Source organism: Equus quagga, chromosome 1 (assembly GCF_021613505.1).
Source record: "Equus quagga isolate Etosha38 chromosome 1, UCLA_HA_Equagga_1.0, whole genome shotgun sequence".
NCBI classification, from domain to species: domain Eukaryota; kingdom Metazoa; phylum Chordata; class Mammalia; order Perissodactyla; family Equidae; genus Equus; species Equus quagga.
This window is the reverse complement of record NC_060267.1, coordinates 173,343,542-173,366,812: the sequence shown is the minus strand read 5'-3', so window position 1 is coordinate 173,366,812 and position 23,271 is coordinate 173,343,542. Positions and strand designations below refer to the sequence as shown.

General features: G+C 45.1%; 1 protein-coding gene across 1 annotated transcript in view; it reads right to left on the bottom strand.

Annotated features, from left to right (window-relative positions):
• CLSTN2 (calsyntenin 2) overlaps nucleotides 1–23,271 on the bottom strand; it is a 553,438-nt gene that overhangs the window by 338,268 nt on the left and 191,899 nt on the right. Inside the window, exon 2 of the mRNA XM_046671513.1 lies at nucleotides 361–483. Within this exon, the coding sequence (XP_046527469.1) occupies nucleotides 361–483 (123 nt within the window). The remainder of the gene's footprint in view (nucleotides 1–360; nucleotides 484–23,271) is intronic.

Below are 23,271 nucleotides of genomic sequence, written 5' to 3'. Positions count from 1 at the left end.
GCTATGTGGGTAGTGGGGACAGCAGGTCACACACTTTATCATCTTTCTAGAGGGAAGATTCCCCTATGGCCCTTCCTAGCCCAACTTTTCCAACTCCAGGGGCCACATCAGCAATATACCATCTCTCAGAAGAAGAAATAAGGGTCTTGCATTGGAGGCAAAACCAAGGAAAAAAACCATAAGGAGATACAAAATCCACACCAGAAATCAGCAGAGGCATACAGCTTTAAATCACAAGCTGATCTATGAGAGGCACAGGGTGGCGACAATAGCTATAGATCCTGAACCTGGAGTTCGTGGAGGTTTCCCAACATGTGTCGAAAGTGAGCCAAGCCCAGCCATGCCAAGCCATCATCTCACCTGCAAAAGGAACTGGTGCATCTTTATCCAGGGCTACAAGTGGTGGGTCCAAAATGACTGTGTCATTGTTCTCAGTTATGACTCCATGATACGAAGTCTCGATCCATGGCTTGTGCTTGTTGACTAGAAAACAATGGAAAAAATAAAACAAAAAGATTGACTTTTAAGATGACCAGTTGAATAACTAACCCATAATAATATTATTAATATTGTACATTTGCCCAATCATAGGCTCTCATCTAACAACCACATGAAGGACACAGAGCGTGTTAGTCTCATTTTATACCCAAGGAAGCTTCAGAGAAGTGAGGTTCAGGGAGAGGTTCAACAATTCACAAGAGGCACACAGAGATTAAGGGCAGCACAGAGATTCACATACAGTTTTTGGCTTTAAGACCATGGATCTTTCGCCTAACCAAAATCCCATTATTTCTACTTCTGGATGCCTGGTGTAGATAGATTTTGTTAAAAATTGATTAAAAGCTTTAATTCTCAAATGCTACTATCTATTAATAGATGTTTCAGAATTAAAGTCCATTATCGATCAACAAACTAGCAGATTATGGCTGTGTGCTGGGATTTCTGACCTTGACCTAATCCAATTCATCATTAGAGCTGTTACTGCATTTTATATGCATAAATATTCAAGTACCAACATATGTGTAAAGATGCAACAGATACTTGAATATTTTCTGATCATTTAAGACTGTGTCTATCTCAATGGTCTAAATGATCTAGCAATTTAAGTTGCTCTTCAATAATTCGACCAGCTGAATGATATATTATCTAATGAAAAATTAATGCACTTAGAATACATATCAAATATATGTTACTGGTTGAATTGTCTTCTGAAAAAATGATAGGCTGGAGACCTAATCTTCAGTACCTTGGAATGCGGTCTTCACGGAGGTAATCAAGCTAAAACGCCGTCATTGGGGAGGGCCCTAATGCAAAATGACCAGTGGCCTTATCAAAAGGGGAAATTTGGACACAGAGACATGTGCACAGAGGGAGAATGCCATCTGAAGGCTGGAGTTGTGCTGCCAGAAGCCAAGGAACTACGGAAAGCTAAGAGAGACGCCTGGGACAGGTCCCTCCCTTACACTCTCAGAGCAAGCATGAGCCTGCCAACAACTCGATTTTGGACTTCTGGCCTCTAGAACTGTGAGACAATAAATTTCTGTCATGCTAAGCCACACAGTTTGTGGTACTTTGTTAAGGCAGTCCTAACAAACGAATTCTGGATTCTTATAGTCCACAGGTACTAATGAAGGGTGAGGAATTTAAATAAGACTGTGCTAGGATTGATGCAATATTCCTATGTGAGAATTTTCTCTGGTGAATATCCCACTTCTGCCAGTTCCATCTCCTTGATTCGGCTCCGGCCCAGCCGTTTCCTATCTGGATGGCTGCAGTGGCCGCCTGACTGGTCTTCCAATAAGAAGTCCTGTCCCACTCCAATTCCTCCTCCACACCGGCAGCAAGAATAATCTTTCTAAAATATTAGTCTGATCTCCTTGGTTTGCCTTTTGTTTGCCCACATACACTCCAGAAGTCTGGGTGCAGAGTAGGTGCTTTAGAAACAAAATCACAGGTTAGAGGGAGCCCTGGACTCATCAAGGGGTCCTGATGCCAGTCCTCACACCTCCTTCACAGTTTAAAAGGTGTCGCCATGTACGTAATGCTGCCCACAGCAACCTGAGAGGTAGGGCGATCCTCAGAAAAATGATGCAGACACTACTTTCACAAGGTGCAATTTTCCCAAGACGGCCACAGGGCTACTAACTAACAACTGGGGAAGCCAAAAACTCTCTCATACTTCGTGGCATGTAAAAAGCACACACACATGCATGTATGCATTCACATGATAATATATATGTAATATACACTATAATAGATAACACATTATAATGTATCTAAACATATTATATTACATATTTTTCAAGAGCCATGGCAAAGCAAGAGCTTATAGAACTGCGAACAACTCTGTTGTGGTGGCTCCTGTCCCCTTTGCACCCCATCATGCTTCAAAAGGTCAGTTAGGAGTTGCTCCAGAATTGGTAGTAGCCTCAACCCGGGCCACCACTCTGCTCCTTCTCACCCATTCTACAGCAACCGTGAACTGACCAAGAGGTGGTTTAGTGGGGCAAGGACATAGCCTTGCTAGTCTCAGGTCTTGGGCCCTGAGACCCATCTCTGCTGGTTGAGTCATGTGCAGGGCAGAGAGCAGCTCTGCCTACTGCAGCTCTGGAGGGGGCGGCAGGCTCATCCGTGCTCACGTGTTGGCTTCATTATGGACCCCGGAAGAATAACAGCCACCTTGGGCTGTCCACACACTCCTTTGCTCTTTCATTAGCCATCAACACAAATGCAGTGTAAATAATTCGCAGCTGTTGGGAGAAACAATTAATGCTGTTTTTTCTCTTTAATTGAACCTAGGGGCCCATTCATTAGAAATGTGTACAGAGGATACACCTGGAGCTCACCTCGTGTTTCAAACTCATTGGGCCACTTGGCTCCATGGCAGACAATGGAATCTAAGTCACAGTTTCTGGGTCTCAGGCCTGGCTTAGCCATTTCAGGGCTAGTCCTATGAAAGTCATTGGCCACTCAGAGTTTTAACTCCCTCAACTGTAAAATGGGGAAGATGACACCACTCACAGGGTTGTCATGTCATTCAGATGTCCTAGGCTGGACACACAGTCCCTGACCTTTCATTACTTAGACTCATCACCTTGCTCTCTGGGCAGTGACAGTATTGGCAGGAGAAGTGATTTATAGACCTGAAAGTCGAGGTTTTCCCTCATTAGCGGGGATGGGTTTATTCCCTTCTACCCGCAGGCCTGCCCCCTTTCCTGTCCTCTAGCATTGCCACAGTTAGTTGACAACCTATCACGTATTAGCATTTGACATATTCATTAATCCTCACAACAACCCATTAGATAAGACTTTATATCTCATTTTGCAGGTGAGAAACATGCTCAGAGGGTTTAAATGTTCCCTTTTTGGAAAATAAGAATGTTAACATCCCTAAAATTTCCTCATTTCTCTCCCACTTTCTGACTTCCTTCAGATCTATCTCGACTTTTGCTTTGTCAAGGTTGATAAACATTTGCATTTTGATGTGTAACCAAAATTAAATCTTCTTTGCTTTGTCTGTAGATCAAATCCTCAGAGTTAAACTAATAACTTAAATTTATATTATTTTGACTATGAGGATATGGTTCATGGCTGAGCCAATTATTGTACAAGAGTTATTTTTCTTCTTAGTGGTCCAATAGTCATTCCAAGGACAACAAGCCTTGTATCCAGACCAACTTGACTCTTGATTCTTTCGCTCCATCAAATGGCAGAATTACACTCCATTTTAACTTGCATCATATTTGAAACTAGACTCCTTTGTATATTTTTTGTTTTCTGAACTCAATGATTGTCTTTTTATTTCTATTGAGTTATGAAATGCAGGAATTCTTTCCCAACCCCAACTATATTATAGATTTTCAATCATTCCATCTATTACTCATTCCTTATTTGTAAAATAGAGATACCTACTTCATAGGAATGTTGTGAAAATTGCGTGAGATCATTTAGGCCAGTCTAGTACACCCACGACATGAATAGGCATTCAGATACTCTGAAATTCCCCTAGCTCCTCTTATGCTTCTGAGTGGCTGAACTGTGGCCTTGCACACTCACAGGTATTTAGCCCGGCTCAATAAACAAATATTTATGGAGTACACAAAATGTGCAAAAATAGGTTTAAGCCTTGGGGATGAAATGGGGGGAGGGAAGTTCCTGAAATAAGCATTTGACAAAATTCAACATCCATTCATAATTAAAACTATCAGCAAATGCGGACTAGAAGAGAACTTCCTCAGTATGATCAAAAATTTTTATAGAAAGTTATAGCCAACATGACACTTAATGGTTAAAGAGTGAATGCTTTCCCCTCAAGAGCAGGAAGAATACAAGGATGTCCACTCTTACTGGTATTGTACTATTCACATTGTACGGGGGTTATTACCTGTGCAATAAGGCAAGAAAAAAATTAGATGGGAAGTTAAAAAGTAAAATTGTCTTTATTCACAGGGAACATGATCAGCAATGAAGCAAATCTATGGAAGCTACTAAAATTCTACTAGAACTAATAAGTGAGTTTAGGAAGGCCACAGTATAGAAAGTTGATATATAAATATCAATTATATTTTTATGTACTTTTATATTTTTCTGTACTAATACACAATTGGAAATTTAATTTAAAAATACTAATATGATAGCATCAAAAAACATGAAACACTTAGAAATAACTTTCACAAAATATATACAAGATCTGTAGACCAAAAACTAAGACATTGCTGAGAGAATTTGAAGAAGAGGTCTTAACGGAGAGACAGACAGCACTCATGATTTGGTAGGCTCAATATAGTTAAGATGTAAATTTTCCCTTAATTGATCTATAGAATCAATCAAATCAAAATCAAAATAATAGCAGAATTTTGTAATGGATAAACTAATTCTAAAGTATTTATGAAAATGAAAAAGACCTTATATAGCCAAAAGAGTTTTGAAAAAGAAAAGTTGGAGGACTTATACTACCTGATTTTAAGATTTATTGTAAAGCTAGCTTAATCAAGATAGAGTGGTATTGACATAAAGATAGACATATCGATCAATAGGAAGGATAAAGAGTGCAGAAACAGACACATATACTTAAGGTGAATTAATTTCTGACAAAACTTCCAAGATAATTCAATGGAGGGAAAGGATGGTCTTTTCGTTAAATGCTGCTGGAAAAATTGGATATCCAAATCCAAACAAACAAACAAAAAAAAGAATTTCAGTCATACTGCACACCATGCACAGAATATTATCTCTAAATGGATCATGGACCTAAAGGCAGGAGTTAAAATTATAAATGGTTTAAAAGAAAGCATGGAATAAAAACTTAGTGTCCTTCAGTTAGACAAAGATTTATTAGAAGTGACAAAAAGAGCATGAACCAAAGATAAAATTGATACATCAAATTTTATAAAAAATATAAACTTCTATTCTTTGAAAAACACTTTTAAGAAAGTTTGTTTTTTTAAGCCACAGACTGGGAGTAACTATTTGCCAAACAAATCTCATAAAGGACTCGTATCCAAAATATATAAAGAACTCCTATAACTCAATAATAAGACAAATAATCTGCAAAAAAGGGGCAAAAATTTGAACAGATCTGTCACCAAAATAAATGTATGGACAGCAAATAAGAACATGAAAAGATGCTCAACATTAACAGTCATCAGGGATGCGTAAATTACAGCCACAATGGTGTGTCACCACACCATGACTAGATGGTTAAACTGAGGCCGTCCATGCCAAGTTCTGACGACGTGAAGCAACTGAAACTCTCATACATCGCTGGAAAGGAAGTAAAATAACGTAGTCGCTTTGGAAAATACTTTAGCTATTTCTTATAAAATGACTCAGCAATTCCATTCCTAGGATCTACCCAAGAGAAAGGAAAACATAAATTACACAAAAAGCCCTGTATGTAAATATTCATAGGATTTTTACCCAGAACAGTGCCATCAACTAGCGAAAGGATAAACAAATTTTGCAGTATATCCATATGATGGGCACCTACTCAGCAATAAAAAGAAATCAACTACTGATCCATACAACAAAACAGATGATGCTCCAAAGCATTTCACTGGTGAAATGAAGTGAAAGAAGTCAGACACGAAAGACTACAGGCCGCTTGATGCCATTCATGTGACATTCTAGAAAATGTCAAAGTATAAGGACGGACAACGAATCAGTGGTTGCTAAGGTCTGGAGGTGGGATGGAGTTTGCTTGCAAAGGGGCACAAGGGAGCTTTCCAGGATGATGGAATTCTTCTGTCTCTCAGTTGTGGTGGTGGTTACACTTCTGCATGCTTTTGTCAAAAGTTATCAAACCGCACATTTTAAAAGGGTGGATTTTTTACATGTGAATTATACCTCAATGCAATATGGGGCAAAAATAAAGTCCTTACCCTCAAGGGACTCTCAGGCCAGAGAGGGATCCATGATAACCTGGATGGTAAGAGGGAGGGGAGAAGAGGACAGCAGAGTGCTAGGGAAAAAAAGAGAAGCACTAACCCAGCCACGGTAATCCAGAATTACTTCCTGGAGAGAGTAGATTCTAGGTCATGAGCAGTAGGAGTTAAGCAGGGATAAAGGCTGTTGAGAGAGGGTCTCAGGCAGAGGAAGATGAACAGGCAAAGGCCTGATGGTAGAAGCACCTGGTACCCCACGAGGGACATGTGAATAGTCAGGTTTGGCTGGAAAACAAAGTTCAAGGGGCAAGGCAGCCACAGGCTGGACCGATGGAGAGCATCTACCTCACCCAGGGCTTATTGGCATGTGCAGAATCATCCAGGAGGACTTCCAAACCCTGGCTTCACGAGACACTAGAGAACCATCCACCTCCTTCCCAGAAAGAAGCAGTAGGTATTGATGCTTGTGGCTTGGCTATGATTTCTTATTAATCTGTCCCCTCCTCTGACAAATGTTTGGCCTTTTTGTCCCAATAGACTGAGGCCAGTCAGCTCATGCTTTGCCTCACTTGGATGTAACTTGAGAAGAACGGACAAGATAACATCCCCGTTCGCCACATGAGCCTTTTCGGGGCTGCGCTCTGTCGTATCGTACCCCCTTAGGACTGCTTCTTGCCTGTCTTGTCTCTTGCCATGTTTGTGTCTGGAAAATGCCTGTCTTTTCACTCGTCCAGAAGAAACATCAGTGTGACATTTCTGCTCCATTTACAGAGAAATCAGGTCTTGCCACCCAATGCGCCTTCAACTAGAGCACACACATGTTTTCAGAACTCCTCGGCTCTCTTCTCTTTGCTCCCACCCGTGAAAAAGTGCCTTAATGCTTGATCTGAGCCGTGCGGCCAAGTGGCTGATGATGTACCCTTTGAATCTTTCTACTTTCATCCTTAAGTTGACCCTCTGGCCATTGCTAGCTCCTCAATCCCCAGAACTCCAATACTTCTCCGGGAAAAGTAAACCGTGAATAAAAAACATGCCATACTGATTGCAAAAAGCTCTAGTAAGGTCAACTATACCCTGGCAAATAGAGCTTCTAGTGGTCAGCCTGGTGTTTTGCCTGTCACGCCCAACTTCCCCTTCTGACCTGATCCCCTGGGAGAGCTGCCTAGACCAGGGTGGGCATCTGACCACGGGGAAACTGATGGGTAGAGTAGGCTAGTCCAATTGATTGGATCTTGAAACTTTCATTCAAGAGGCCCAGAAACTACCGTTTATTTGACAATGGGCACTTGAAAGTTCATAAGGAGCTGGGGCTGGTGTTTCATGCAAAGACCACTCCAAGTTTAGGGGGAGCTGAGAAACCATTAAAATCAGAGAAAGCCAATCTGCCAAGAGGCAGCGGAGACAGGAATTGACAAGCAGAGGGCAGAGCAGCAGCTCAAGCAGCTGCAGGAGATACAGAGGCTGGCCCCTACTCCTGTTTTCCAGTCCGGGCCCTGCTCACCCTTCATGGACTCATCAGCCTGCCGCGGGGTGTCTGAGGTTGCCAAGTGAAGCCTCTCAGTAGTTCCTCCCCCGACCACCATTTTTTTTTAACTTGTACTAGTTTGAGTGGGCGTCTGTTCCTGCCATAAAATGACTCCTAACTACATAATCATAAGACATTTTTAAAAGCATTTTTACCCCCCGCCTCAGAGTGAGGGTGGGATAGGATCCTGTCCAGGTGAGAGGCAAGCCTGCCGCAAGGCGAATCTCACCCCGCATTTCCCTGCCCAGGACACCTCAGCAGCTCTCCTGTCCACCACAACGTTAGGTGGAGCCACCCAAGAGCCCAGCCCCCTCAATTACCCACGCCTTTGCCCTCATGGTGCCGTCTACTCCTGTCCTCACACTTCTTTCTCCTGACTCCTGCCTGTACATCCTTCCAGATGCAGCTCCAGCCCCACCTCCTCCAGGTGTCCTCCTCTGTACCCCCACATCACCCTGTACTGCCTGCTGTCATGCCACAGGTCCATGGCATTGCCATTAGCTATTTCCCCGTCCCTCTTTCCCACAGAACTGTGAGCCCTCTTGAGGGAGTGGTAGCATCCTAGTCATGATGTCCACAGGTCCTAACACAGTACCCAGCACACTGATAAATGAGGTGAGCACGCCTTTGCCCTGCTGGCACCTCCAGTGTCTGAAGCAATTAGCAGCGCTTTGATTCCAATGAGCAGAAATTCCTACATCACCAGACAGCAAGAGGCGTGCCTCTGAAATCATAGGGTAACATTTGCCATCACTTAATTAGAGGCAATGTACATCTCTTGCTAGAGGTACCAATTAAAGAGTTTTAAATACAAATCCCATGTGTGTGACTCACACATGCAAAGATTCACAGAAGATGAGGATTACATTTCACTGTTTTAATTGAGTTGAAAAAGCATTTGAGGACAAGATGACTGAGCCATTAATCCTTAACTGCTTGATAGGTGCTTTCAGTGAGGATGGAACATTGCTTGCCTTCCCTTCCTCTCTTCTTTCCTTCTATTCCATCTATCCATCCATTTATCCACCATTCTTATGTTTTTCTTTCCTTCCATCTGTCATTTTCTATCCATAAATACTCAGTTATTTGGAATGCGGGTATTCTCAGTCATTAATTAAATTTCTCCAGCTTGAGGATGAACTATATGCATTATCCCACAGGGTACTGGCATGTGGGCCAGGAGCAAGGCTGGGAAGAATTTTGCCCTGGGAGCTGTGTAATCTTACAAGAGCGAGCTTTTCAGTTGTCTCTACGCGAGCCATCTGGATACAGCCAATTGCCCAAAGCCTGTCCTAAGACAGACCCTGAGGCTGGGTGCAAGGGGTACTGGGCTTAATGTCCTAGTTCTGACACTATGGAACCAACTGGATACCTTAGCCAAATCTTTCAATCTTCCCAGTCCTCCACTCTCCTTCACAAAATGGAGGTAATACCAGGGCTGTTGGGAGGAAGATAAGATGAGACCCTGAGTCAGAGCTGATTCAGTGGTGACTAGCATCTTATACGTCCCCAGGAAAGCCTCTCGGATTCTGAACCTCAACTCCCAAAGGCTGGGATCAGGACCCCTGTGGGACTTAGTGTGCCCAGATCGACGATACCCAAGTCACCCAACAAACCTATTGGTGGGCTGAGGACCAAACAGAGCACTGGGTTTACCTCCCACGAGCCAGGAAGATGAGATTAGATCTGTGAAGCAGATCGGGAGCCATTCAGGAAAAGATCGTTTAGAATAGGAAGTGGGGAGAAAGACTGTGAGGATTTAATGTTCCCATTCAGTTGCTAGAGCCAGCTCATCTTGCCACACAAAATGTCTTACCTACTGAACAACACGATTGGACTGAAGTGTGCACTAGATCATTACATCTATAATTACCCAAGATTGCCGTCACTTCAATATCTCATACTTCACTGCATTTTAAACATCCTTAGCCCCTAAAACCAGCCCTTAACTTGCTTTCCAACGTATGCTACTAAACGTAATTGTCTAAAACTCTCTCTGTAATTGCCATTGTTCAACCATAACCACCCCATAGCTAACCAGGAGCTGCCACCATCCTGTCTCTCAGGAGGGTCCACTATGTGCCAGGCTCTCCACTCAGGATCTCATTAAATCCTCACAACCACCCTGCGAGATGGCAGCACCAGCTCCATTTCACGGACAAAATTATAGAGGCTCAGGGAGCTTACGGAAATCACACAAGGTCACCGTCCCTAAAGGAAGAACTGGGATTCCCGCCCCGCTTTGGTCCTTCCTCCCCTTGACCAGAGATCAAGGGAACAGCGCACATTTGTTTCCATCTCCTGTGGGTGGAGCCCTGGATCTTAAGAGGCACAAGGGGACAAAACAGCTGAGAGTGAATCCAGTTGGAGAACAGTCAGGGCTCTCCAGAGAAACAGAACCAAGAGGAGATGGAGAGTAGACATGGAGATAGAGAGAGACATAGAAATAGACACAGATACATGTGTGGGTTTATATATATGTATATATAAAGGAATTGGCTCATACGACTGTGGGGCTGTCAAGTCTGAAGTCTGCAGGGGAGGCCTGCAGGCTGGAAGCTCAGGCAGGAGTTGATGCTGCTGTCTTCAGGCAGAATTTCTTCTTTTCTGGGAAAACTCAGTTTTGGCTCTTAAACCCTTCACCTGATTGGCTGAGGCCCACCCACATTATTGAAGGTAACTTCCTTAACTTAAAATCAAGTGATTGTAGATGTTAACCACATCTCCAAGATATCTTTGCAGCAACACCCAGTTTAGTGTTTCATTCAGTAACTAGGTTCTATAACCTAGCCAAATTGACACATAAAACTAACCATCACACATTAAAAAGAATCTGTTTAAATGCTATATTCAAAATGAGTAAGAAGATTTGATGCAACAGTGCAAATTCCGTTTAACCTCATATGGAAACACCATATTTTTGTTTCTTTACTGACAAACTAATAAATAAAACCTATGTGGCTTATGCTATCAACTTTGTTCTAGAGGGCAGCAAATGTGTGATACGTTTTTATTGCAAATTCCATTTCATGCCTTAGATCCCAAGATGTTCAGAAGGACAAATGGCAGTTCTCTGGTTTACAGTATATTCACTGCAAAATGCTCACCTGCTTCTCCATGCTTCAGAAAGAAAGCACTGGCAGGCCAATTGCACTTATTTATGTGGACTGTTACCTGCACTTCTCCAGCTCTGGCTCCTTCCTGGGAAGTCGTGGAATATTAGAGATAGAGGATAGGCAATAAAAAAGGCTCCTCTCCACCACCAGCAAACCAAATCCTCCAGGTGCCCCTCACGATGAGCCTGAGTGTCAGGGTCGTCCATTTGCACTCCAATGGCTGCTTTCCCTCCTGCTCAGCTCAGCTCAGCTCAGCTCAGCTCAGTCACCACTAACTTGGGAAGCATCCTCTGAGCCTCCTCCATCCCGCCGCTCCTAAAGACACACCCAGACTGAACTGGATCTCCCCCCTCATCCTCCCAGCGCGCCCTGCCTGTCTCTAGCACAATGAGGACTACCTGGGGCTGTAAATATCCTTTTGTGTCTTTCCTCTACCAGAATGTGGGGAAAGATGCTGAGTCTTTCACATCTGGACCTCCAACCCTAGCACAACAGTTCTCCAAGTATGGCCCAGGAACTCTTGGGGGTCCCTGAGACCCTCTCAGGGTTCACAAGGTCAAAACCATTTTCATAAAAGTACTAACATAGTATTTGCTTTCTTTGCTCTCGTTCTCTCTGGAGGAGTTTTCCAGAGGCAACATATCATGATACCCAAACACAGTGAACGCAGAAGCAGCTATGAGAAACCAGCTGTTTTCCATTAAGCAGACATTTGCAAACAAATAAAATAATGGCACTCTCCTTGTTATTTTTTGATTTTGGATAATAAAGTTATGTTTAATAAAAAGTATGTCATTTTTGTCAATATGCAATGAGTTTATTATTTTAACTGAATTAACAAATATATATATATTTAAAATTTTATCAGCTTTAATTACTAATATCATAAATAGCAATAGGTATAATCCACAAAAACAAAAGATCTTTGGGGTTGTTGATGATATTTAAGAGTGTTAAAGCATGCTGAGATCAAAAAGTTTGCTATGTGACCTCGCAAAGGACTTAAAACATCATAGGTACCACTCACGTGGGAAGAAAGAGAGAGAGTGTGAGTGAGGAACAGAAGACAGAACAAAGAGGCGAGGGAGGGGAAGAAGAGAGATCTAGAGTCGTCAAGGCGAGACTCACACAATCAATTCTTAGATTCAGCTCAGTTGGGCGAAAGTCAGTCAACGCAAAGACAAGATCAGTCCTTTCTCTGGTGCCGGTTGTGAAAGCAAAGCAACCGGGTGACTGACCGGCTTGCACACCAATTGGTGCAATATTGTGTAGGTAACAGAGCCTCTGATTCTTTTGGAAAAGGAAGAGGAGCATCTTCTCTTGCTGCATGAACTTGAGTGCATACTGTCAAGAGAACTGTCTGAAACCATAGTCTTTCTATCTCTTGCAACCTGGTTGGAGAAACTACCATAAAAAAAAACAAACTTCATAAATCATTCCTGCAAAAGGCACCAAAGGTTAAAAGCATCGTGATGAATTTCTGAAATAAATCTGGACTCTGAATTTTCAGAGTGTTTGGGAGGCAACCACTGTGTCTCAAAAGAGAAATCATGATCTTAGCAATTTTAAAGGGTAACATCACTGTTAAAGGTGTCAATTTCTCCTAGAGGTAAATAGAACAGGTATTTTCCCATTGGGAGAGTCTCTCAATGCTTAAGGCATCCTTCCCAAGGAGATGTGTGAGATCCTCGATCTCACCATACTAAGTGTGGGGCGTGGCATGTGGTAAGCACTCAACAAATGTGTATTAAAAGATCAACGAATGAATAAGCTCTCACTGCTTGTGTCAATTTAGGCAAAGACTCATGTATGGTAATTCCTTCCCAAATATAAATTCTCTGAACCAAGACTTCTGGTTTGGATATACTTACTTCTGAATAACCGTTGATTGATCATGAGAATTTTGATTTCTACATATACCAACACTACTTCTAAGGATAAATGAACAAGGAACAAACAAGGAAAAGGAAAACAAAGAGGATGGATGGATAGAGTCCACAAAGGAGACTGGCAGAAGGTAAACACTGGCCCAGAACAGTACAGCATGTAATGAGAAGAATTCCATGGAATTCTATGGAATTGAGAAGGTTCTAGCAGGAAAAGTAACTCCTGACTCATGATATCAAATTATCACAGGACATTTGGATGGGGAACAAGACATGCATATTATCTGCAACAAGGCACACAAATGTACTTGCAATTAATGGATTTAGGGTTGGGAGAGTCTAAAAGATCCTTATGAACACAGAATGATAAATGGAATTAATTGTGCAGAGCTCTTTGTACCAAATTTAAGATGAGTATCATGTCATTATTAGAACATTATTTGGTGTGCTGCGTATTAGTGAAAATGGAGATAATTACAAAAACAGTTATATGTTAATCCTCAACATCATTTTCTCATGTCTTTCTTTTTAATGAGGATTGAACTTCTCAACAGTGATGCCTCCTTCTATTGGATATTTTTCCAGAAACTGACTCTACTTCACAAAGGACATGGGCAAGACTTCTGCTGCTACCCAGCTGATATCTGATAGGGTTAAGAGAGCCCTGGTCCTTTCTGATGTTAGTAGGATGTGTTGATCCAGGTCCTCCAAGAAAGAGATACCAAGACAGGATTAAACATGCAGGGATTTTATAGGGGAAAACGCTTGAAGGAAAATAGGGAAAGAGCCAGAAAATGCTAGGAAAGAGATTAGACCTTGATGCAAGCGTAACTCCAGTGCAGGAGAGAGGAAGAGAACGTTGGGTGACAGTGTCTTATACTGTCACACAGTCTACGTGGAACTCTATAAAGCTGATGCCCTTGGGGCATCCTCAAGCCAAAGTCAGCAGTCAGAGGAATCCCAGGTCTCCCAGGAGCGGGTCTGCCTTCATACCCCACACTCAGTCATTGGCTGGGAAGAACCCCTGGAAGGCACAGCCTCAGAGCCAAGATATTTCAGCGCCTGGCAGCTGGGGCCTTCATTACCCTCCCTGTAGTGGGAGGTAGGCGAGATGCTTTCTCATGGCTGCCACACAGGGTGCCTGGTCATGATCTCGGCCCTCTCAAAGTTAACTTTTTTAAAAAAACAAAATGCCAAAAACCATTCATTCATTCAATAAATACTTATTGAGAACCTATGGTATGAAGGCCTGGTTCTAGGCATGAACGATGAAATTGAGAAGAAGCGTATTCCTAGAAACATCTGGAGGTAGGGGAGTGGACACAGAGTAGACTGTAATTGCGACACCTTGGAACAAGTAGGCCAAATCTGTCCTCCTCTCATACCGATGGCAAGTATGGGTAATCAATTCCACTGAGCCTGGGCACGACCTCAGACTCTTTGTCAACACCACGTTTCTGGCCGCCTCTACCAATCCACAAGAGGCAGCATTTAAGATGAAACGCATTTGCCATCCCTGTCCTAGAAGTGGTGGACAATGGGGTGGGGGAGCTATGGAATGCAAGGAATATTATACACCCGACTGAGGTATCTCTGCTGAGAATGCAGGGTAAGAAGATAAGTAAGATTGACCCCAGGAGGGTTGGGAACAAACCTGTTTTAAGGAAAAAAATGAGAGAGAGAGAGAAAGAATGAATAAGAATATAAAATCAGCTTCTTATTCTTATATCTTGGGCCTAAGAAACTTGGAAATGGTTTTTGAGACAGATCATAATCACAGTGCAGCAAACCTGCATGACTCTGTCCTGGAATTCTGGAATCCCTTGACTGTGGGGATCACTGATGACGGGCACTCAGCAAGTGTGCAATGAACAGGACTGATGAGTGCACAGTGGCCATTTGGCTCTCATCCTCTAGGATTTCCCAATGCACCCAGCACACAGAATCCCTAGGCACGCTCAGGTTGCCCTGCACCCAGCCCCTGGCTTTGTGAGAAAGGGAGGACAAGGACGTTCAGCTTCTGAACGTGAGTTACCTGCTCTTCTCTTAAAGATGAGTCCCTGACCAGGCATAATTTATCATTCCTATTCAGGACCCTCACCTCTGGCTCCACTTGGGAACAGGAGGCAACTTTTCATTTCCTGCTCCTCACCTGGTGGCACTATCTCATAAAATGGCACCCTCACTGCTGCTCAAGCAAAAACCCAGAAGACGTCTTGATTCCTGCCTTTCCCTAACCAATGGTCCCTCCACATCCACACATAATCCATCAGCAGGTTCTGCCATTTCTGCACCAATGTAATAGAATGTGGAACTTCTCTTCCTCCCACCTGCCAACATCCCCTTCCCAACCAATACCATCTCTTGCCTGAAACTCTGCAAGAACTCTCTACTTTCCCTCAATGTTTTCACTCTTACCCATAAATCCCTTCTCCACAGAGCTTCTAGAGTGATGCTTTCAAAGGCTATGGCTATTTCTGCTCAAACCCTCCCACAGCTGCCCATCACAATCAGAATAAAGTTCAAACTTCTTTCCATGGTGTATAAGACCCACTCCCGACCCATCTCCCACCACTTTTCCTCAATGGTGGCTATGCCCCAGCCACACTGGTTTCCTTTTTATTCCTAAAATTTACCGAGCTCAGTCCTACCCTGGGGTATTTGCACGTGCTGTTCCCTCTGCCTGAATGCTTTCCCCTCATCGCATGACTAGCTCCCTCTCATCATTCGGCTCAGATCTCAAAGAACCCCTTCCTGAAGACCTCTTCTGGAATATCTTCTCCCTGCCCCCATCACTCAACCTATCACACCTTTTTTCGTTTCATCACAACAATTGCACCTGAAATTACCTTTGCAATTTCAAATTGACTTTTTTTAAAAGATTTTTTTCCTTTTTCTCCCAAAGCCCCCCAGTACATAGTTGTGCATTTTTTAGTTGCAGGTCCTTCTAGTTGTGGCATGTGGGATGCCGCCTCAGCATGGCCTAATGAGCGGTGCCATGTCCGTGCCCAGGATTCAAACTGGCGAAACCCTGGGCCGCCAAAGCAGAGCATGCGAGCTTAACCACTCCGCCACAGGGCCGGCCCCATCAAATCAACCTTTTTTATTGTCTATCACACTCTCTGGAAGGAAAGCCCTGAGTCCTTATCTGTTTTGCCCATCACTGTTTCTCCAGAGCTTAGACAGTGCCTGGCCCACAGTAGATACCAGTAAATACACGGCGAGTAAGTGGATGAACCAGCACCCATCACAGGTGTCGGCGAGGTCAGAAAAGTGTCTCTCTGACACCAGCTCCTTCTGGAGAGCCCTCTCCCGGCTCAGTTCAGCTTCCTCTGTTCCACCCTCTCCATGGTCCCCACGGCTCCAGGGTGGCTCATGCTCAGACACTCTCCATTTCAAGGCTCTCATTTTTGTCCAAAGAGAATCTGAGAACTCCAAAGGCCTTTTAATCTCAAACGGATGAGACTCTCAAAGAAGGAATTCAGGGGCAAGGTAAGGATTTTGAGAAGGGCCTCTTTGATTCATCTGCGCCTTGATTTCCTCTTAACCCCCTTTGCCCAAATACACAGGCGCCCTCAGCCCTCCTAGCTCTTTCCACGCGCTGGCTGCCTGAACCAGCAGAGACCAGTTAGCAGGGCCCGCCCCAGCCCTGGAGGGGGCAGCCGCGCTCTGCCCCGCTGCGGGGCAGGATGCTGAAGCCCCAAGCTGGAGCTCTCGCCAAATTCCCGCCAAGGTAGGTGGCTCCGGCCCTGAGGAAAGACACAGTCAAAGGCAGAGTATTCCCGTGCTGTCATGTAGGGTGATCTGTTTTTTTTCACTGCCTGGCAGCCCCTTGCATTCCCCGTGCCACTGGGTGCAGCTGCTCCTCCACTCGTAAGTCTTTATAAATAAAGCAGCCTCTGCCTACACAGTCTGAGCGACAGCGCCCAGCAACGGAGCTGTAAGGAGCCCTGCAGAGGACAAGGTGCCAGGACCCCCCCTCTCAACCAAGGAAGTTGAAACCTCATCTCCTCCTCTACTGGAGTTTAGCAAGCCCCACACCGTGCCCTGGCATGCAGTTCCGAAATCTTCACAAACCAAGCTCTCCCGAGACACCACAGAGACCAGGCAGGCACCCAAGCTCCGCGGCCAGCGTGGCTCCAGTCACAGGTAGATCAGGCTTCCTTCGGGAACGCTGGAGATGAATTTAGTGCCTGTGGGGACAGACCTTGACTCCAGGGCCTGTCCCCAGGGTTTGTGTAGAGTAGGCTCTCTTTAAGTGTCTCTTGGATTCACGAAGCATTCCTATCTTGGATATGTAGATTGTCTCCAACTCTGAGCATGGAGTAGGAGAAAATGAGATTTCCTACAGCACAAGGGAAAGGAACCGGCTGTAAAGCAGAGCGTTCCCATATGGGGGCTGCTTAACCCTAGGGGTTGAGGGAGGCACTAACTTCTTCCCTCTGAAAGTCACTTTCAAAATGGCTTCCACCCAGGCATAGGGCCAGGCTAATGGACTGTGAACATGTGTCCCTTGTACACAGTGTACTCTACATGTAACAATTTCATTCAACAAGTATTTAAGGAGTAACTATAGTGTGTGGGAGGGGCTGTGCTAGGTATTGAGTAATTACTGAGTAATTACACTAGTACTTATAATTGGGGTAAGTGCTAAGAAAGAGAAGAAGAAGATCCTATGAGAATATATGTCAAGGGCTTGCTGGAAGGACGACCCTTCAAAAGTTGACCAGTGAGCTGAGACCTGACAGCTGAGAAGGATAGAAGAATGTCCCAAGCAGAGAGAAATGCATGGGAAAAGACTCTGAGAAAAAACTATAAAGAGACACTCTAGTGTGTGTGATGAGGGAGACCACAGACTGCTACGGCTTGGAGAAGCTCCTGATGATAGAGGATAATGGCAACAGGATTCAGGACTCTCACTATGTAATTGGTTAGCTCAGATGCAATTTTGTAAGAACTTCAGAGCAAGACGCGGTCAATGACAAATTCATCTCTGCAGGCTTCCAGGAGGTGGCGCTGGACCTCAGCTGGGTCTCGCATGAAGAGGTGGGTTGGCAGGAGGTGAAGGAAGGTCAAAAACCTGGATAGCCACTTACACTCCTCCCTTGTCTCTCATCTGTTAATTCATCTCTTACCATGTCTATATATCATCCCTCACAGAAACACCTCATGTGTGTCTGCTTTCCAACCCCACTGCCTAGGCCAAACCCCTGTCATTACCCTGGGAGTGTTGTGACTACCTCTGACTGTCCCCCTTATCACTCCCTCCACAGCATCCTCCCTACTGTGGGCAGAGTGGCCTCTAAAATGCAGATCAGATTGGATCGCACTGCCTCCCTGCCCCGGTCCTTGCAGTAACTCCCATTACCCTGTATATAAAGATCACACTCCTCAGCCTGGCGCACACTGTTCATTTTGTAATCTCCACTTCCTCTGACTCCCACTTATTGCCAAATCTCCCCCAATACCTTGAGCCACTTCTCATTTCCTGGGGGTGCCCTGCCCTCTTTCCATCCCCGCCGTAAGCCCAGAGCTTCTCTCCCACCATTTCCTAGGGTTTTCAGGGGATTCACCACTCTTCCTACGTGACCTTATTCCACGGGTCAAGGACACCCCCAAATCCCTCACTTTGCGCTTCAACCGCTCATGCACCTCTTCTGCACATGCTTATAGCCAAACCCTCCTGAAGCGGTTACATTTGTAAACGACTTTTCCAAAAGAAGTTTACTCCTCCATCTGATCTTCTGAGGCCAAGAAGCTAAATGTTGCCCGAGCATTTATTGAACACCTGCTGTGTTTCCAGGCCCATATCAGCTACCAAGAGAGGCACAGGGACAGGCATGGGCCTCGCATTGCAAAAATCACAATCCAATGTCAGTGACATCATCAAAGGAAGGAAGCCCTTTCTAAGAACAGGGTGCAGGTGATGCCACGTGAAACTAGATCAAGGTGGTATGTTTGACTCCACTGCTGCCACTCTTCGGTTGTCGCCATTGGTGTTCCCCACGGGGTGAGCATCTGTATATGTCCCGGGAACTGTACGGGGCTGTTGCAGGTTGGGTCCCTGGGATCAGACTCTAAGACAGAGCTCAGTGTGCAGGATATTTGGTTGGGGGTGTCCTTGGGATCACAGCTGTGGGAGAGAAGGACAGGAAGGAGGAAGGTCAGAGGAAGAAGGGGAGCTGTGATGCAGGCTCAACAAACCCCAGCGATGCTCCAGAGCTTGACTGGCCCTCTCCCAGGTGGCCGGAGTTGGGCTGAGATGGACGGGCCTTTACACTCTCGCGTTCAGTGGTCCCTGGATGGGGGCCACCCCAGGAAGGGATTTAACTTTGGGCGAAGTGCCTCTCTGCAGCTGAGACAAGGCCTGAGGGGGTTGACAGCTGAAAGCTCTTTCTGCCAACAGTTCTCCCAGCAGCTGGGGCAACTAGTACTTTATTGAACAGATGTCCAGGCAGCACATGGCAGGGTTCACCGTACAGGTGTTTTCCATGTAGCACTTTGAAAACGCGCAACAACCCAAGATGTAAATATCATCTCCATTTTACAGACAAGAAACTGAGGCATGGAGAAAGTATCATTTGACCAAAGTTCTATAGTTGGATTTGAACTCAGTTCTGATTTCACAGCTTATGTTTGTGTCACTGTACAACGTTCACTCCTTCCAAGCAAGTGGGTAGGGACTCACACTGTGCCCCCTCACCTCCCACAGGCTGGGTACATGTGGACCACGAGTACCTACTCTTAGTTGAAATGACCAGGAGGACAAAAGCCAGAACCATTGCGTTCGGGTCAGTCCAGGCCGGAGTGGAGTGTACCACAAGCGTAGTCGCCTGTACCTTTGTTGCTGGGGTGGTGTCTTATCCTAGGCCACATTCAGGGCCCCAGGAGATGGTACCAAGGCTAGGACTCATGGATGATGAAGCTGCTTAATTTAACAAGTAAAAACGCAGGACACCCAGTTAAATTTGAATTTCAGAGAGACAACAAATGATTATTTTAGTATAAGTATGTTCATGCAATATTTGGGACACGCTTCTACTAAAAAGTCATCGACTCTTTACCTGATATTCAACCTATTGGGTGCCCAGTGTTTTATGTGGCAACCCTACTCACGGGAGAAGTGGAGGCACTCATCCTTATCTATGAGATGATTTCAGTGACAGGACAGCTTCCCCAGACCACACTCTTTCCGAGCCTGTTGTCTGATACCCATTTACCTGCACCCAAAGTTCTTCATTGCACATTTAAAGCTAACACTTAGCGTGCTGGCACCCCTGGGAGAGTGGGCCCATGAGCTACCCACCTTCACCCTTTAGGTGTTACTGAGAGCAGGTTTTGGGGAATACACACAAGACTACACAGATGGGAGGTGGGATGGCCAGAAGCAGACACTACTGAGGGAGTGAAGGGCTCAGGTGAGAAGAAAAGGCTGATGGTATGTGGGGTAGTCTTGTGAGCTTTTTCATTTTTCTGTTGGGCTCCATGGGAAGGAGTTTCTAGTCTTCTAGGAGGATTATGGGCTCTCCTCTCTCTGGCTTGGAGGGTAACACTCCAGCTCCTCTCCAAAAATAAAGCCCTGCCCACGAGCAATGAGCTGTACCCATGGCTTGCTTATGGGCCACCAAGAAGTCTGCTGGCCCAGTGCCACTGCATCTGGAACAGACCCAGGTATCGCAAAACCCCCAGCTTCCCACTCAGTCTCCTCATCCTGTGCTTGGCCTAGAACTTGAAGTTTCTTAGCAGCTCTATGATTAGGAAACGGCGTGTAGACAATCAAAAATGCCATCTCAAGTGACCCGAACTTCTTCCTTTTCTCCCAGCTTTCCAGCTGAGCCATTTCCTTTTATTACCCAGAGATTCATAAAAATGCATAAGTGAAAGCAACAGCTTAAATAGTTTTCTTTTAGGACTTTGGTACTAAATACATTAAATGAATTCCCTCAGCCCTTGGACAAGAAGCCATTAGATATGGACTATTACTTGCATTATCATTACATTAGTGGGTCATTATGAAAAATAAAAGTTCTAATCAGCATGAACATTTATAAAGTGCCATGATGGGGAATATGCCAGGCTGGGCTGTCTCAAATATCCAAACTAACGGCAATGAGTAATGACTTTGAACAAAAAAAGGCTGAACACAAAGAATCACTTTAACAACTACCACTCAAAGTCATTAGCAATTAAAGGCTCTGGGAAAACACGGAGGTCCACTCCCATCTCTCCAGTGAAGTGAGAGTCCTCTGAGCTCTCCTTGGGGTCCTGTGACGACACTCATCGTCTTTACCTTCCTCACCCGCCTCCAGCTGGGAGGAGAAGACCCTCTGTGGTCCTTACAAGGTTCCCTCAGAGGTAGCTCAGGGGCCACAGCAGGTGAAATGGAGCAGCTGCAGGAGCGGTGTGGGGAACCCGGCATCCCCTTGAATCCTGTCCTTTCCCGCTTATCCATTTGTTTTTACTGTGATCCTCTTTATGAGTTCCAGAGGTTCTGGAATGTGCACCATTAGCTTCCCCTGACACAGGATGATTTCAGGTGATGAAGCTACCTGCTTATCATGGTGGACCAAATCAGTGGGCAAGGGGCAAACTGTGCAAGCAACTGGGCCAAGGATCCAGCAGAAAAACTGAACTATTCCCAACAGCAAGGACTGCCTCAAGGAGGGGTCTGCATTAGGGGCTGCAGGCAAGGAACCAAGCAGCCATGAGACAGTGAGTCCATCTTTGAAGGCTTTCCCTCAGCCACTCTGCCTGACTTCCCAGGGAGAGCAGCCCACTCCCCAGGGGACCCAGTGGGCCCTGTACAGACTCTATCTACGTGTATGGAAGTAGTTTTGTTGCACTTCCTTGCTTCCATCTATTAGACCGTGGCCTCTGCTGGGAAAGAGGAGTGTCCAAAAGCACCCACTCATCCATCCATCCGTTTGTCGATTCACTCATTCAATCATTAATTAACTCAACAGGTTGAGAGTCAACATGCTCCTTTCATGGTACAAGGTGCTTACCTTGTCTCTGTATATCCAGCACCTGAAACAGAGACTGGCACCGAGTAGGTACTAAGTAAATGTTGACGAATAAATGCACAGGTGACTGAGGACTTGTTTTGAGAACGGGCTGCATTCCCAGGTGGCCCTATTGCTGGAGAGCCGGGAGGAGGTAGTACAGGAGGAAGAAGGGGATGTTGTCATTGCGGTTAAAGTCTCAGATTGTAGACTGACATTATTCCAACAGAACAGCAATGTCTCCCTCACTGTTTCATCCCAGCATGTGAAAACTTTCTTATTTCCAGCACCATTACTCTTTGGGATTAAGATATTTTCTTCTGCATGTTGCTAGTAAAAGGTTGACTAGATTACTTTTGCCACTTTGTAGCTGTAACACGATTTCTTTCGAGTTTTCGTTCCCCCAGTTGAACTTCCGGTGAATTACCTGCTTTATTTAGCAAAACCTCCAGGAGCCTCTGTGCAGGAGAAGTGCTCCCATTTGTCTCCACAGCCCTGCCTACTCCACAAAACCCTTTCATTTCACCTCCCCAGGCGCCACTGCGCGCTCTCTTGCTTTGTCTGTGCTATCTAGCCCTCCTGCTTCTCAGCAACATCCTAACAACGCTTTGCTGAGCTCCTGCTACTGCTATCACAGCCTCTTCCTAATAAAAACAACCTGTGTTGCACGCTGCATTTCACTACAGTTCAATTCCTCCTCTCTTATCGCGTGTTCAGCAACTTTGGGGCGTCCCAGCTATTGTATGCTATTATATGCTTAGTTGAACTTACTCAATTCCCCTTGTCTCCAGTTTTGTTCATTTTCATTTCTGTAATGGATTCTGTGCCCCTTTGTATATATTTTCTAACAGGCTTTCTAAACCAGCAGGGACCATGGGGGATTGCACCTCACCAGGGAGAGACAGGTGGGCTCAGGGGTTCTGGGGGAAGTTCTTCCCAGAGTCTGGACTGCAGCTGCGAACACTTTGGCACCCCATGTCCAAGGCCCACCAACCACCTCCCAGAAACTAGGCATCTGTGGAAAAGCATTTTGAAATGACAAGCCGTCACAGAAGCTGCGCAATCTCACTCACGGGCAATGATTTTCATGGGGCAGAATGTTCTAGAAAGCCATCTGTCTCACATGGGTGGGATGTGTCAGAAAGATCACTCTGCTGGCTCCAGGAAAGATATTCTTTGAACCCAAGAAACCCTTCTGTGCTTGGAAGAGGCACTGAAATATTGCCTGGAACTTATTAAACTGAAGAAGTTTGAACAGAACACGCAGACGAAGCTGGAAGTATATTAAAATTTGCTACCAGGGCCCTGGGGCTGGGGGCTGGTGGCACGGGAAGCCCTGGCTGGGGCTGTCTGAGCAGG